The sequence below is a fragment of the Littorina saxatilis genome, linkage group LG7 (assembly GCF_037325665.1).
Source record: "Littorina saxatilis isolate snail1 linkage group LG7, US_GU_Lsax_2.0, whole genome shotgun sequence".
Taxonomy (NCBI): domain Eukaryota; kingdom Metazoa; phylum Mollusca; class Gastropoda; order Littorinimorpha; family Littorinidae; genus Littorina; species Littorina saxatilis.
This window is the reverse complement of record NC_090251.1, coordinates 31308600-31326402: the sequence shown is the minus strand read 5'-3', so window position 1 is coordinate 31326402 and position 17803 is coordinate 31308600. Positions and strand designations below refer to the sequence as shown.

Sequence of the window (17803 nt, the reverse complement as noted above, 5' to 3'; positions counted from 1 at the left end):
TGCGTGGTGAATCTGTCACGAAATCCTCCCCAGAAGATGATTCGGGGATTTCTTGTATGGATGAATATGATGTGTGTACAGTTGGAATGCTTGTGAAGTTGTACCTTTCTGACGAAGTGGACCCTGTGCTCTGAGTCTGAGAGGGTTGAGCCGAAGACAGCTCGCCTGTGCTTGGCTGTACATCGCCACTGGCCGTAGAATCCGAGATCATGTCTACGAAATCCGTGGGAGAAGTTGCAGTTACAGATTCTGATACGAAAGTCGCCTTTTCTGGCGTTGAAAAATCAGAATCTGACGTTGCTTCACCCGAGCCCGTCTCAGTCTCAAGAGACGGTGACGTCAATATTTCTGTTGTGTAAGTGTCAGAAATCACAGCGTCCTCACCCGAAGTGACGTCACTAACATCTGGCGTAAGAGTCACATCACCGGAAGTGACGTCAGCAACAACAGACGAGGTGTCGTTCAAAGTGTCGTCAGTAAGTGAAACACTGCTAGTAGTGACGTCAGAAGTTGCAGGCAGTAGGGAGGGGGAAGAAGTTATCACAGGCGCTTTATCACTTGCAGAAGTTTCACCGGTTGTTGCACTGTCACTCGTTACAGGGACACCACTCACCGCAGAAGTGTACCGTGCTACCACTTCCGTCGTTTGCGGTAAAAAATCACCGGATGAACTTTGCCCACTCGTGGACAGTGTCATGAATTCAGTTGTCACGGGTGATTCTGTTTCACCTGAAGTCACCAGTTCGTCATCACCAGAAGTGGTGACGACGTAAACTCCAGTCACTGTCGACGATGTGTCGATATCACCAGAAAACGTTGAGGGTTCTAAAGTAGTGTCTGTAACACCAGAAATTCTTGTTTGTGTTACAGTGGCATCATCAGTATCACCAGAAAATGTTCTGGGTTCCAAGGTTGTGTCTGTATCACCAGAAAGTGTTATTAGTGTTACAGTGGTATCAGCAGTATCACCAGAAAACGTTGATAACTCACTCACCGTCACAGGCGTGCGAGTATCGTTAGTCACTGCTGAAGACTGGGTTACCTCATACGTAACTGGAGCATCACCAGAAATTGAGGAGGGGTCACGCACCTTCTCAGTAGTCTGACTCTCACTTGGAAGCATAGAAGGTTCTACAGACGTGTCAGCATCAACAGAAAAGGTCGAGGGTTCTGAAGTGGCGTCACTATCTGGAACTTGCTCAGTGGAAATCGAATCGCCAGAAAACGGAGCAGGTTCTAGTGTTGGGTCTGTTCCACCGGGTAGAGCTTCTTGCTCCGAGGACGTGTCAGTAATTGAGGGTTTCACGGAGGAAATGGCAGATTCCGCCGTCACAAGCAATGTCGTGTCGCCGTCACCAGAAGAAGGTGATGGATCAGTAAATTCCAGGGTTGTGTCGCTTTCTCCAAAGATTGTGACCGGTGAATCGGTAGCGTCATAGTCACCAGACGACGCTGTTTCCCGAGCGAATTCACCACTGGACGTGCTCACGTTGTCTCCCGATGATGTCGTTTCGAATGTCTCTGTTGTTACTGCTGATATGTCAGTGTCAACTAAAACAGTTGTTTCTGTCATTACGTCACCACTTGTTGTTACAGGTGTCTCCCCAGATGTCATTTCGACAGTCTCTGTCGTAACTGTCACTTCTGTTGTCATGTCAGTAGCAGTTGGTACTTCAGTGTCACCTGACACTGTTGTCTCTGTGATAACGTCACCACTTGTTGTTTCCGGTGTCTCTCCAGATGATGTCGTGTCGGTTGTTTGTGTTGTAGCCATACCTTCTGTCGTCATGTCAATAGTAGTTAGTACTTCAGTGTCACCTGACACAGTTGTCTCTGTGATAACGTCACCACTTGTTGTTTCAGGTGTCTCTCCAGATGATGTAATTTCTACTGTTTGTGTTGTAGCAAAACCTTCTGTCGTCTGTTCAGTAGCAATTGGTACTTCAGTGTCACCTGACAGAGTTGTCTCTGTGATAACGTCACCACTTGTTGTTTCGGAAGTGTCTCCAGATGATGTCATTTCTACTGTCTCTGTTGTTGCAGTACCGTCTGTCGTCATGTCAGTAGCAGTTGGTACTTCAGTGTCACCTGACACAGTTGTCTCTGTCATAACGTCAAGAATTGTTACTTCAGTTGTCTCTCCAGATGATGTCATTTCTAGTGTCTCTGTTGTTGCAGTACCGTCTGTTGTCATGTCAGTAGCAGTTGGTACTTCAGTGTCACCTGACACAGTTGTCTCTGTGATAACGTCATCACTTGTTTCAGGTGTTTCTCCAGATGATGTCATTTCTACTGTTTCTGTTGTTGCAGTACCGTCTGTCGTCATGTCAGTAGCAGTTGGTACTTCAGTGTCACCTGACACAGTTGTCTCTGTGATAACGTCACCACTTGTTGTTTCAGGTGTCTCTCCAGATGATGTCATGTCGGGTGTCTCTGTTGTAGCCATATCTTCTGTCGTCATGTCAGTAGCAGTTGGTACTTCAGCGTCACCTGACACAGTTGTCTCTGTGATAACGTCATCACTTGTTGTTTCAGGTGTTTCTCCAGATGATGTCATGTCGGGTGTCTCTGTTGTAGCCATATCTTCTGTCGTCATGTCAGTAGCAGTTGGTACTTCAGTGTCACCTGACACAGTTGTCTCTGTGATAACGTCACCACTTGTTGTTTCGGGAGTGTCTCCAGATGATGTCATTTCTACTGTCTCTGTTGTTGCAGTACCGTCTGTTGTCATGTCTGTATCGGTTGGTACTTCAGTGTCACCCAACACAGTTGTCTCTGTGATAACGTCACCACTTGTTGTTTCGGGAGTGTCTCCAGATGATGTCATTTCTACTGTCTCTGTTGTTGCAGTACCGTCTGTTGTCATGTCTGTATCGGTTGGTACTTCAGTGTCACCCAACACAGTTGTCTCTGTGATAACGTCACCACCTGTTGTTTCAGGTGTCTCTCCAGACGATGTCATGTCCGGTGTCTCTGTTGTAGCCATACTGTCTGTCGTCATGTCAGTGGCAGTTGGTATTTCAGTGTCACCTGACACAGTTGTCTCTGTGATAAGGTCACCACTTGTTGTTTCTTGAGTGTCTCCAGATGATGTCATTTCTACTGTCTCTGTTGTAGCAGTACCTTCTGTCGTCATGTAATTTGCAGGTGGTACTTCAGTGTCACCTGACACCGTTGTCTCTGTGATAACGTCACCACTTGTTGTTTCCGGAGTGTCTCCGGATGATATCATTTCTACTGTCTCTGTTTTAGCAGTACCTTCTGTCGTCATGTCAGTAGCAGTTGGTACTTCAGTGTCACCTGACACAGTTGTCTCTGTGATAACGTCACCACTTGTTGTTTCAGGTGTCTCTCCAGATGATGTCATGTCGGGTGTATCTGTTGTAGCCATACCTTCTGTCGTCATGTCAGTAGCAGCGGGTACTTCAGTGTCACCTGACACAATTGTCTCCGTGATAACGTCACCAATTGTTGTTTCAGATGACTCTCCAGATGATGTCATGTCGGGTGTCTCTGTTGTAGACATACCTTCTGTCGTCATGTCAGTAGCAGTTGGTACTTCGGAGGCATCCCACACAGTTGTCTCTGTGATAAAGTCACCACTTGTTGTTTCAGATGTCTCTCCAGATAATGTCATGTCCGGTGTCTCTGTTGTAGCCATACTGTCTGTCGTCATGTCAGTAGCAGTTGGTACTTCAGTGTCACCTGACACAGTTGTCTCTGTCATAACGTCAAGAATTGTTACTTCAGGTGTCTCTCCAGATGATGTCATGTCGGGTGTCTCTGTTGTAGCCATATTATCTGTCGTCATGTCAGTAGCAGTTGGTACGTCAGTGTCACCTGACACAGTTGTCTCTGTGATAACGTCACCACTTGTTGTTTCAGGTGACTCTCCAGATGATGTCATTTCTACTGTTTCTGTTGTAGCAGTACCTTCTGTCGTCATGTCAGTAGCAGTTGGTACTTCAGTGTCACCTGACACAGTTGTCTCTGTGATAACGTCACCACTTGTTGTTTCAGGTGTCTCTACAGATGATGTCTTGTCGGGTGTCTCTGTTGTAGCCATACCTTCTGTCGTCATGTCAGTAGCAGTGGGTACTTCAGTGTCACCTGACACAGTTGTCTCTGTGATAACGTCACCACTTGTTATTTCGGAAGTGTCTCCAGATGGTGTTATTTCTACTGTTTCTGTTGCAGCACTACCTTTTGTCGTCATGTCAGTAGCAGTTGGTACTTCAGTGTCACCTGACACAGTTGTCTCTGTGATAACGTCACCACTAGTTGTTTCAGGTGTCTCTCCAGATGATGTCATTTCTACTGTCTCTGTTGTAGCAGTAACTTCTGTCGTCTTGTAAGTTGCAGTTGGTACTTCAGTGTCACCTGACATGGTTGTCTCTGTAATAACGTCACCACTTGTTGTTTCAGATGTCTCTCCAGATGATGTCATGTCGGGTGTCTGTGTTGTAGCTATACCTTCTGTCGTCACGTCAGTAGCAGTAGGTACTTCAGTGTCACCTGACACAGTTGTCTCTGTGATAACGTCACCACTTGTTGTTTCAGGTGTCTCTTTAGGTGACGTCACTCCAGATGATGTCATTTCTATTGTTTCTGTTGTAGCAATACCGTCTGTCGTCATTTCAGTAGCAGTTGGTACTTCAGTGTCACCTGACACAGTTGTCTCTGTGATAACGTCACCACTTGTTGTTTCGGGAGTGTCTCCAGATGATGTCAGTTCTACTGTCTCTGTTGATGCAGTACCGTCTGTTGTAATGTCTGTGGCGGTTGGTACTTCAGTGTCATCTGACACAGTTGTCTCTGTGATAACGTCACCACTTGTTGTTTCGGAAGTGTCTCCAGATGATGTCATTTCTACTGTCTCTGTTGATGCAGTACCGTCTGTTGTAATGTCTGTGGCGGTTGGTACTTCAGTGTCATCTGACACAGTTGTCTCTGTGATAACGTCACCACTTGTTTCCGGAGTGTCTCCGGATGATGTTGTTGCAGTACCGTCTGTTTTAATGTCAGTGGCACTTGGTACTTCAGTATCCCCTGACATGGTTGTCTCTGTGATAACGTCATCACTTGTTGTTTTAGGTGTCTCTCCAGATGATGTCATTTCTACTGTCTGTGTTGTAGCCATACCTTCTGTCGTCATGTCAGTAGCAGTTGGTACTTCAGTGTCACCTGACACAGTTGTCTCTGTGATAACGTCACCACTTGTTGTTTCAGGTGTCTCTCCAGATGATGTAATTTCTACTGTTTGTGTTGTAGCAAAACCTTCTGTCGTCTGTTCAGTGGCAATTGGTACTTCAGTGTCATCTGACACAGGGGTCTCTGTGATAACGTCACCACTTGTTGTTTCGGAAGTGTCTCCAGATGATGTCATTTCTACCGTCTCTGTTGTTGCAGTACCGTCTGTTGTCATGTCAGTAGCGGTTGGTACTTTAGTGGGACCTGACACAAATGTCTCTGTGATAACGTCACCACTTGTTGTTTCGGAAGTGTCTCCAGATGATGTCATTTCTACCGTCTCTGTTGTTGCAGTACCGTCTGTTGTAATGTCAGTGGCAGTAGGTACTTCAGTGTCACCTGACACAGTTGTCTCTGTGATAACGTCATCAATTGTTTCAGGTGTTTCTCCAGATAATGTCATTTCTACTGTCTCTGTTGTAGCAGTACCTTCTGTCGTCATGTCAGTAGCAGTTGGTACTTCAGTATCACCTGACATGGTTGTCTCTGTTATAACGTCACCACTTGTTGCTTTAGGTGTCTCTCCAGATGATGTCATGTCGGTTGTCTCTGTTGTAGCAGTACCTTCTGTCGTCAAGTCAGTAGCAGTTGGTACTTCAGTGTCACCTGACACAGTTGTCTCTGTCATAACGTCACCACTTGTTGTTTCAGGTGTCTCTCCAGATGATGTCATGTCGGTTGTCTGTGTTGTAGCCATACCTTCTGTTGTCATGTCAGTAGTAGTTAGTACTTCAGTGTCACCTGACACAGTTGTCTCTGTGATAACGTCACCACTTGTTGTTTCGGAAGTGTCTCCAGATGGTGTCACTTCTACTGTCTCTGTTATTGCAGTACCTTCCGTCGTCATGTCAGTATCAGTAGGTACTTCAGTGTCACCTGACACAGTTGTCTCTGTGATAACGTCACCACTAGTTGTTTCCGGTGTCTCTCCAGATGATGTCGTGTCGGTTGTCTGTGTTGTAGCCATACCTTCTGTCGTCATGTCAGTAGTAGTTAGTACTTCAGTGTCACCTGACACAGTTGTCTCTGTGATAACGTCACCACTTGTTGTTTCAGGTGTCTCTCCAGATGATGTCATTTCTACTGTTTGTGTTGTAGCAAAACCTTCTGTCGTCTGTTCAGTAGCAATTGGTACTTCAGTGTCACCTGACATAGTTGTCTCTGTCATAACGTCACCACTTGTTGTTTCGGAAGTGTCTCCAGATGATGTCATTTCTACCGTCTCTGTTGTTGCAGTACCGTCTGTTGTCATGTCAGTAGTAGTTAGTACTTCAGTGTCACCTGACATAGTTGTCTCTGTCATAACGTCACCACTTGTTGTTTCGGAAGTGTCTCCAGATGATGTCATTTCTAACGTCTCTGTTGTAGCAGTATCTTCTGTCGTCATGTCAGTAGCAGTTGGTACTTCAGTGTCACCTGACACAGTTGTCTCTCTGATAACGTCACCACTTGTTTCAGGTGTCTCTCCAGATGATGTCATGTCGGGTATCTCTGTTGTAGCCATACCTTCTGTCGTCATGTCAGTAGCAGTGGGTACTTCAGTGTCGCCTGACAAAGTTGTCTCTGTGATAACGTCAGCGCTTGTTGTTTCGGGAGTGTATCCAGATGATGTCATTTCTACGGTCTCTGTTGTTGCAGTACCGTCTGTTTTAATGTCAGTGGCAGTTGATACTTCAGTGTCACCTGACACAGTTGTCTCTGTCATAACGTCACCACTTGTTGTTTCGGAAGTGTCTCTAGATGGTGTCACTTCTACTGTCTCTACAGTTGTTTCTGTGATAACGTCATCGCTTGTTGTTTTGGAAGTGTCTCCAGATGATGTCATTTCTAACGTCTCTGTTGTTGCAGTACCGTCTGTTGTAATGTCAGTGGCAGTTGGTACTTCAGTGTCACCTGACACAGTTGTCTCTGTGATAACGTCACCACTTGTTGTTTCAGGTGTCTCTCCAGATGATGTCATGTCGGGTATCTCTGTTGTAGCCATACCTTCTGTCGTCATGTCAGTAGCAGTGGGTACTTCAGTGTCACCTGACACAGTTGTCTCTGTGATAACGTCACCACTTGTTGTTTCAGGTGTTTCTCCAGATGATGTCATGTCGGGTATCTCTGTTGTAGCCATACCTTCTGTCGTCATGTCAGTAGCAGTGGGTACTTCAGTGTCACCTGACACAGTTGTCTCTGTGATAACGTCATCACTTGTTGTTCCAGGTGTCTCTCCGGATGATGTCATTTCTACTGTTTCTGTTGTAGCAGTACCTTCTGTCGTCATGTCGGTAGCAGTTGGTACATCAGTGTCACCTGACACAGTTGTCTCTGTGATAACGTCACCACTTGTTGTTTCAGGTGTCTCTCCAGATGATGTCATGTCGGGTATCTCTGTTGTAGCCATACCTTCTGTCGTCATGCCAGTAGCAGTGGGTACTTCAGTGTCACCTGACACAGTTGTCTCTGTGATAACGTCACCACTTGTTGTTTCAGGTGTTTCTCCAGATGATGTCATGTCGGGTATCTCTGTTGTAGCCATACCTTCTGTCGTCATGTCAGTAGCAGTGGGTACTTCAGTGTCACCTGACACAGTTGTCTCTGTGATAACGTCACCACTTGTTGTTTCAGGTGTTTCTCCAGATGATGTCATGTCGGGTATCTCTGTTGTAGCCATACCTTCTGTCGTCATGTCAGTAGCAGTGGGTACTTCAGTGTCACCTGACACAGTTGTCTCTGTGATAACGTCATCACTTGTTGTTTCAGGTGTCTCTCCGGATGATGTCATTTCTCCTGTTTCTGTTGTGGCAGTACCATCTGTCGTCATGTCAGTAGCAGTTGGTACATCAGTGTCACCTGACACAGTTGTCTCTGTGATAACGTCACCACTTGTTGTTTCAGGTGTCTCTCCAGATGATGTCATGTCGGGTATCTCTGTTGTAGCCATACCTTCTGTCGTCATGTCAGTAGCAGTTGGTACTTCAGTGTCACCTGACACAGTTGTCTCTGTGATAACGTCATCACTTGTTGTTCCAGGTGTCTCTCCGGATGATGTCATTTCTACTGTTTCTGTTGTAGCAGTACCTTCTGTCGTCATGTCAGTAGCAGTTGGTACATCAGTGTCACCTGACACAGTTGTCTCTGTGATAACGTCACCACTTGTTGTTTCAGGTGTCTCTCCAGATGATGTCATGTCGGGTATCTCTGTTGTAGCCATACCTTCTGTCGTCATGTCAGTGGCAGTGGGTACTTCAGTGTCACCTGACACAGTTGTCTCTGTGATAACGTCAGCGCTTGTTGTTTCGGGAGTGTCTCCAGATGATGTCATTTCTACCGTCTCTGTTGTTGCAGTACCGTCTGTTATAATGTCAGTGGCAATTGGTACTTCAGTGTCACCTGACACAGTTGTCTCTGTCATAACGTCACCACTTGTTGTTTCGGAAGTGTCTCCAGATGGTGTCACTTCTACTGTCTCTGTTATTGCAGTACCTTCCGTCGTCATTTCAGTATCAGTAGGTACTTCAGTGTCACCTGACACAGTTGTCTCTGTGATAACGTCATCGCTTGTTGTTTCGGGAGTGTTTCCAGATGATGTCAATTCTACCGTCTCTGTTGTTGCAGTACCGTCTGTTGTAATGTCAGTGGCAGTTGGTACTTCAGTGTCACCTGACACAGTTGTCTCTGTGATAACGTCACCACTTGTTGTTTCAGGTGTCTCTCCAGATGATGTCATGTCGGGTATCTCTGTTGTAGCCATACCTTCTGTCGTCATGTCAGTAGCAGTGGGTACTTCAGTGTCACCTGACACAGTTGTCTCTGTGATAACGTCAGCGCTTGTTGTTTCGGGAGTGTCTCCAGATGATATCATTTCTACCGTCTCTGTTGTTGCAGTACCGTCTGTTATAATGTCAGTGGCAATTGGTACTTCAGTGTCACCTGACACAGTTGTCTCTGTCATAACGTCACCACTTGTTGTTTCGGACGTGTCTCCAGATGGTGTCGCTTCTACTGTCTCTGTTATTGCAGTACCTTCCGTCGTCATGTCAGTATCAGTAGGTACTTCAGTGTGACCGGACACAGTTGTCTCTGTGATAACGTCATCGCTTGTTGTTTCGGGAGTGTCTCCAGATGATGTCATTTCTACCGTCTCTGTTGTTGCAGTACCGTCTGTTGTAATGTCAGTGGTAGTTGGTACTTCAGTGTCACCTGACACAGTTATCTCTGTGATAACGTCATCACTACTTGTTTCAGGTGTCTCTCCGGATGATGTCATTTCTCCTGTTTCTGTTGTGGCAGTACCATCTGTCGTCATGTCAGTAGCAGTTGGTACATCAGTGTCACCTGACACAGTTGTCTCTGTGATAACGTCACCACTTGTTGTTTCAGGTGTCTCTCCAGATGATGTCATGTCGGGTATCTCTGTTGTAGCCATACCTTCTGTCGTCATGTCAGTAGCAGTGGGTACTTCAGTGTCACCTGACACAGTTGTCTCTGTGATAACGTCATCACTTGTTGTTCCAGGTGTCTCTCCGGATGATGTCATTTCTACTGTTTCTGTTGTAGCAGTACCTTCTGTCGTCATGTCAGTAGCAGTTGGTACATCAGTGTCACCTGACACAGTTGTCTCTGTGATAACGTCACCACTTGTTGTTTCAGGTGTCTCTCCAGATGATGTCATGTCGGGTATCTCTGTTGTAGCCATACCTTCTGTCGTCATGTCAGTAGCAGTGGGTACTTCAGTGTCACCTGACACAGTTGTCTCTGTGATAACGTCAGCGCTTGTTGTTTTGGGAGTGTCTCCAGATGATGTCATTTCTACCGTCTCTGTTGTTGCAGTACCGTCTGTTATAATGTCAGTATCAGTAGGTACTTCAGTGTCACCTGGCACAGTTGTCTCTGTGATAACGTCATCCCTTGTTGTTTCGGGAGTGTCTCCAGATGATGTCATTTCTACCGTCTCTGTTGTAGCAGTACCTTCTGTCGTCATGTTAGTAGCAGTTGGTACTTCAGTGTCACCTGACACTGTTGTCTCTGTGATAACGTCAGCGCTTGTTGTTTCGGGAGTGTCTCCAGATGATGTCATTTCTACCGTCTCTGTTGTTGCAGTACCGTCTGTTGTAATGTCAGTGGCAGTTGGTACTTCAGTGTCACCTGACACAGTTGTCTCTGTGATAACGTCATCACTTGTTGTTTCAGGTGTCTCTCCGGATGATGTCATTTCTCCTGTTTCTGTTGTGGCAGTACCATCTGTCGTCATGTCAGTAGCAGTTGGTACATCAGTGTCACCTGACACAGTTGTCTCTGTGATAACGTCACCACTTGTTGTTTCAGGTGTCTCTCCAGATGATGTCATGTCGGGTATCTCTGTTGTAGCCATACCTTCTGTCGTCATGTCAGTAGCAGTTGGTACTTCAGTGTCACCTGACACAGTTGTCTCTGTGATAACGTCATCACTTGTTGTTCCAGGTGTCTCTCCGGATGATGTCATTTCTACTGTTTCTGTTGTAGCAGTACCTTCTGTCGTCATGTCAGTAGCAGTTGGTACATCAGTGTCACCTGACACAGTTGTCTCTGTGATAACGTCACCACTTGTTGTTTCAGGTGTCTCTCCAGATGATGTCATGTCGGGTATCTCTGTTGTAGCCATACCTTCTGTCGTCATGTCAGTGGCAGTGGGTACTTCAGTGTCACCTGACACAGTTGTCTCTGTGATAACGTCAGCGCTTGTTGTTTCGGGAGTGTCTCCAGATGATGTCATTTCTACCGTCTCTGTTGTTGCAGTACCGTCTGTTGTAATGTCAGTGGCAATTGGTACTTCAGTGTCACCTGACACAGTTGTCTCTGTCATAACGTCACCACTTGTTGTTTCGGAAGTGTCTCCAGATGGTGTCACTTCTACTGTCTCTGTTATTGCAGTACCTTCCGTCGTCATTTCAGTATCAGTAGGTACTTCAGTGTCACCTGACACAGTTGTCTCTGTGATAACGTCATCGCTTGTTGTTTCGGGAGTGTTTCCAGATGATGTCAATTCTACCGTCTCTGTTGTTGCAGTACCGTCTGTTATAATGTCAGTGGCAATTGGTACTTCAGTGTCACCTGACACAGTTGTCTCTGTCATAACGTCACCACTTGTTGTTTCGGAAGTGTCTCCAGATGGTGTCACTTCTACTGTCTCTGTTATTGCAGTACCTTCCGTCGTCATGTCAGTATCAGTAGGTACTTCAGTGTCACCTGACACAGTTGTCTCTGTGATAACGTCATCGCTTGTTGTTTCGGGAGTGTCTCCAGATGATGTCATTTCTACCGTCTCTGTTGTTGCAGTACTGTCTGTTGTAATGTCAGTGGCAGTTGGTACTTCAGTGTCACCTGACACAGTTATCTCTGTGATAACGTCATCACTTGTTGTTTCAGGTGTCTCTCCGGATGATGTCATTTCTCCTGTTTCTGTTGTGGCAGTACCATCTGTCGTCATGTCAGTAGCAGTTGGTACATCAGTGTCACCTGACACAGTTGTCTCTGTGATAACGTCACCACTTGTTGTTTCAGGTGTCTCTCCAGATGATGTCATGTCGGGTATCTCTGTTGTAGCCATACCTTCTGTCGTCATGTCAGTAGCAGTGGGTACTTCAGTGTCACCTGACACAGTTGTCTCTGTGATAACGTCAGCGCTTGTTGTTTTGGGAGTGTCTCCAGATGATGTCATTTCTACCGTCTCTGTTGTTGCAGTACCGTCTGTTGTAATGTCAGTGGCAATTGGTACTTCAGTGTCACCTGACACAGTTGTCTCTGTCATAACGTCACCACTTGTTGTTTCGGAAGTGTCTCCAGATGGTGTCACTTCTACTGTCTCTGTTATTGCAGTACCTTCCGTCGTCATGTCAGTATCAGTAGGTACTTCAGTGTCACCTGACACAGTTGTCTCTGTGATAACGTCAGCGCTTGTTGTTTCGGGAGTGTCTCCAGATGATGTCATTTCTACCGTCTCTGTTGTTGCAGTACCGTCTGTTATAATGTCAGTGGCAATTGGTACTTCAGTGTCACCTGACACAGTTGTCTCTGTCATAACGTCACCACTTGTTGTTTCGGAAGTGTCTCCAGATGGTGTCACTTCTACTGTCTCTGTTATTGCAGTACCTTCCGTCGTCATGTCAGTATCAGTAGGTACTTCAGTGTCACCTGACACAGTTGTCTCTGTGATAACGTCATCGCTTGTTGTTTCGGGAGTGTCTCCAGATGATGTCATTTCTACCGTCTCTGTTGTTGCAGTACCGTCTGTTGTAATGTCAGTGGCAGTTGGTACTTCAGTGTCACCTGACACAGTTGTCTCTGTGATAACGTCATCACTTGTTGTTTCAGGTGTCTCTCCGGATGATGTCATTTCTCCTGTTTCTGTTGTGGCAGTACCATCTGTCGTCATGTCAGTAGCAGTTGGTACATCAGTGTCACCTGACACAGTTGTCTCTGTGATAACGTCACCACTTGTTGTTTCAGGTGTCTCTCCAGATGATGTCATGTCGGGTATCTCTGTTGTAGCCATACCTTCTGTCGTCATGTCAGTAGCAGTGGGTACTTCAGTGTCACCTGACACAGTTGTCTCTGTGATAACGTCATCACTTGTTGTTCCAGGTGTCTCTCCGGATGATGTCATTTCTACTGTTTCTGTTGTAGCAGTACCTTCTGTCGTCATGTCAGTAGCAGTTGGTACATCAGTGTCACCTGACACAGTTGTCTCTGTGATAACGTCACCACTTGTTGTTTCAGGTGTCTCTCCAGATGATGTCATGTCGGGTATCTCTGTTGTAGCCATACCTTCTGTCGTCATGTCAGTAGCAGTGGGTACTTCAGTGTCACCTGACACAGTTGTCTCTGTGATAACGTCAGCGCTTGTTGTTTTGGGAGTGTCTCCAGATGATGTCATTTCTACCGTCTCTGTTGTTGCAGTACCGTCTGTTATAATGTCAGTGGCAATTGGTACTTCAGTGTCACCTGACACAGTTGTCTCTGTCATAACGTCACCACTTGTTGTTTCGGACGTGTCTCCAGATGGTGTCGCTTCTACTGTCTCTGTTATTGCAGTACCTTCCGTCGTCATGTCAGTATCAGTAGGTACTTCAGTGTCACCTGACACAGTTGTCTCTGTGATAACGTCATCGCTTGTTGTTTCGGGAGTGTCTCCAGATGATGTCATTTCTACCGTCTCTGTTGTTGCAGTACCGTCTGTTGTAATGTCAGTGGTAGTTGGTACTTCAGTGTCACCTGACACAGTTATCTCTGTGATAACGTCATCACTTGTTGTTTCAGGTGTCTCTCCGGATGATGTCATTTCTCCTGTTTCTGTTGTGGCAGTACCATCTGTCGTCATGTCAGTAGCAGTTGGTACATCAGTGTCACCTGACACAGTTGTCTCTGTGATAACGTCACCACTTGTTGTTTCAAGTGTCTCTCCAGATGATGTCATGTCGGGTATCTCTGTTGTAGCCATACCTTCTGTCGTCATGTCAGTAGCAGTGGGTACTTCAGTGTCACCTGACACAGTTGTCTCTGTGATAACGTCATCACTTGTTGTTCCAGGTGTCTCTCCGGATGATGTCATTTCTACTGTTTCTGTTGTAGCAGTACCTTCTGTCGTCATGTCAGTAGCAGTTGGTACATCAGTGTCACCTGACACAGTTGTCTCTGTGATAACGTCACCACTTGTTGTTTCAGGTGTCTCTCCAGATGATGTCATGTCGGGTATCTCTGTTGTAGCCATACCTTCTGTCGTCATGTCAGTAGCAGTGGGTACTTCAGTGTCACCTGACACAGTTGTCTCTGTGATAACGTCAGCGCTTGTTGTTTTGGGAGTGTCTCCAGATGATGTCATTTCTACCGTCTCTGTTGTAGCCATACCTTCTGTCGTCATGTCAGTAGCAGTGGGTACTTCAGTGTCACCTGACACAGTTGTCTCTGTGATAACGTCATCGCTTGTTGTTTCGGGAGTGTCTCCAGATGATGTCATTTCTACCGTCTCTGTTGTTGCAGTACCGTCTGTTGTAATGTCAGTGGCAGTTGGTACTTCAGTGTCACCTGACACAGTTATCTCTGTGATAACGTCATCACTTGTTGTTTCAGGTGTCTCTCCGGATGATGTCATTTCTCCTGTTTCTGTTGTGGCAGTACCATCTGTCGTCATGTCAGTAGCAGTTGGTACATCAGTGTCACCTGACACAGTTGTCTCTGTGATAACGTCACCACTTGTTGTTTCAGGTGTCTCTCCAGATGATGTCATGTCGGGTATCTCTGTTGTAGCCATACCTTCTGTCGTCATGTCAGTAGCAGTTGGTACTTCAGTGTCACCTGACACAGTTGTCTCTGTGATAACGTCATCACTTGTTGTTCCAGGTGTCTCTCCGGATGATGTCATTTCTACTGTTTCTGTTGTAGCAGTACCTTCTGTCGTCATGTCAGTAGCAGTTGGTACATCAGTGTCACCTGACACAGTTGTCTCTGTGATAACGTCACCACTTGTTGTTTCAGGTGTCTCTCCAGATGATGTCATGTCGGGTATCTCTGTTGTAGCCATACCTTCTGTCGTCATGTCAGTAGCAGTGGGTACTTCAGTGTCACCTGACACAGTTGTCTCTGTGATAACGTCAGCGCTTGTTGTTTCGGGAGTGTCTCCAGATGATGTCATTTCTACCGTCTCTGTTGTTGCAGTACCGTCTGTTGTAATGTCAGTGGCAATTGGTACTTCAGTGTCACCTGGCACAGTTGTCTCTGTGATAACGTCATCCCTTGTTGTTTCGGGAGTGTCTCCAGATGATGTCATTTCTACCGTCTCTGTTGTAGCAGTACCTTCTGTCGTCATGTTAGTAGCAGTTGGTACTTCAGTGTCACCTGACACTGTTGTCTCTGTGATAACGTCATCACTTGTTGTTCCAGGTGTCTCTCCGGATGATGTCATTTCTACTGTTTCTGTTGTGGCAGTACCTTCTGTCGTCATGTCAGCAGGTGTGTCTCCAGATGATGTCATGTCGGGTATCTCTGTTGTAGCCATACCTTCTGTCGTCATGTCAGTAGCAGTGGGTACTTCAGTGTCACCTGACATGGTTGTCTCTGTGATAACGTCAGCGCTTGTTGTTTCGGGAGTGTCTCCAGATGATGTCATTTCTACCGTCTCTGTTGTTGCAGTACCGTCTGTTGTAATGTCAGTGGCAGTTGGTACTTCAGTGTCACCTGACACAGTTGTCTCTGTCATAACGTCACCACTTGTCGTTTCGGAAGTGTCTCCAGATGGTGTCACTTCTACTGTCTCTGTTATTGCAGTACCGTCTGTTGTAATGTCAGTGGCAGTTGGTACTTCAGTGTCACCTGACACAGTTGTCTCTGTGATAACGTCATCACTTGTTGTTCCAGGTGTCTCTCCGGATGATGTCATTTCTACTGTTTCTGTTGTGGCAGTACCTTCTGTCGTCATGTCATTAGCAGTTGGTACATCAGTGTCAACTGACACAGTTGTCTCTGTGATAACGTCAGCACTTGTTGTTTCAGGTGTCTCTCCAGATGATGTCATGTCGGGTATCTCTGTTGTAGCCATACCTTCTGTCGTCATGTCAGTAGCAGTGGGTACTTCAGTGTCACCTGACACAGTTGTCTCTGTGATAACGTCATCCCTTGTTGTTTCGGGAGTGTCTCCAGATGATGTCATTTCTACCGTTTCTGTTGTAGCAGTACCTTCTGTCGTCGTGTTAGTAGCAGTTGGTACTTCAGTGTCACCTGACACAGTTGTCTCTGTGATAACGTCACCACTTGTTTCGGGAGTGTCTCCAGATGATGTCATTTCTACTGTCTGTGTTGTAGCAATACCTTCTGTCGTCATTTCAGTAGCAGTTGGTACTTCAGTGTCACCTGACACAGTTGTCTCTGTGATAACGTCACCACTTGTTGTTTCGGGAGTGTCTCCAGATGATGTCATTTCTACCGTCTCTGTTGTTGCAGTACCGTCTGTTGTAATGTCAGTGGCAGTGGGTACTTCAGTGTCACCTGACACAGTTGTCTTTGTGATAACGTCACCACTTGTTGTTTCCGGAGTGTCTCCAGATGATGTCATTTCTACTGTCTCTGTTTTAGCAGTACCTTCTGTCGTCATGTCTGTAGCAGTAGGTACTTCAGTGTCACCTGACACAGTTGTCTCTGTGATAACGTCACCACTTGTTGTTTCCGGAGTGTCTCCAGATGATGTCATTTCTACTGTCTCTGTTTTAGCAGTACCTTCTGTCGTCATGTCTGTATCAGTTGGTACTTGTGTCGCTCCAGATGATGTCATTTCTACTGTCTCGGTTGTAGCATTAACTTCTGTCATCATGTAAGTTGCAGTTGGTACTTCAGTATCACCTGACATGGTTGTCTCAGAAATAACGTCACCACTTGTTGTTTCAGGTGTCTCTCCGGATGATGTCATTTTTACTGTCTCTGTTGTAGCAGTACCTTCTGTCGTCATGTCTGTATCAGTTGGTACTTCAGTGTCACCTGACACAGTTGTCTCTGTGATAACGTCACCACTTGTTGTTTCAGGTGTCTCTACAGATGATGTCTTGTCGGGTGTCTTTGTTGTAGCCATACCTTCTGTCGTCACGTCAGTAGCAGTAGGTACTTTAGTGTCACCTGACACAGTTGTCTCTGTGATAACGTCACCACTTGTTGTTTCCGGAGTGTCTCCAGATGATGTCATTTCTACTGTCTCTGTTGTAGCAATACCTTCTGTCGTCATGTCAGTAGCAGTAGGTACTTCAGTGTCACCTGACACAGTTGTCTCTGTGATAGCGTCACCGCTTGTTGTTTCGGGTGTGTCTCCAGATGATGTCATCTCTACTGTCTCTGTTGTAGCCATACCTTCTGTCGTCATGTCAGTAGCAGTTGGTACTTCAGTGTCACCTGACACAGTTTTTTCCGTGATAACGTCAAGACTTGTTGTTTGAGGTGTGTCTCCAGATGATGTTATTTCTACTGTCTCTGTTGTAGCAGTACCTTCTGTCGTCATGTCAGTAGCAGTTGTTACTTCAGTGTCACCTGACACAGTTGTCTCTGTGATAACGTCACCACTTGTTGTTTCAGGTGTTTCTCCAGATGATGTCATGTCGGGTATCTCTGTTGTAGCCATACCTTCTGTCGTCATGTCAGTAGCAGTTGTTACTTCAGTGTCACCTGACACAGTTGTCTCTGTGATAACGTCACCACTTGTTGTTTCAGGTGTTTCTCCAGATGTTATTACGACTATCTCTGTTGTTTGTCTTGCTATCGTCACATCTGCGGTTGTTGTGAAACCTGTTTCGTCAGATATAGTTGTTTCTGGGATAGAGTCACCACTCGATGTGATTTCTATGGTGACTGTGGTTTCTCCTGATGCCGTTGTTTCATCCAGCAAGGCAGGTGCCTCGGACGTTTTCACGGTTTTTTCTGTGAGTTCAGTGAAAGATGGAGCTGTTATATTTATAGGTAAAGAGGTTGCATCACCAGAGAAAGAGAAAAGATCATCAACCACAGTTTGGTTAGTCACGACAGAGGTTAGTGTTGTAGAGATAACAGGAAACCG

At 46.0% G+C, this 17803-nt stretch overlaps 1 protein-coding gene across 1 annotated transcript in view; it reads right to left on the bottom strand.

Annotated features, from left to right (window-relative positions):
- Positions 1-17803, bottom strand: part of LOC138970177 (mucin-19-like) — a 59550-nt gene that overhangs the window by 1557 nt on the left and 40190 nt on the right. Inside the window, exon 16 of the mRNA XM_070342669.1 lies at positions 105-17691. Coding sequence (XP_070198770.1) covers positions 105-17691 — 17587 coding nt within the window. The remainder of the gene's footprint in view (positions 1-104; positions 17692-17803) is intronic.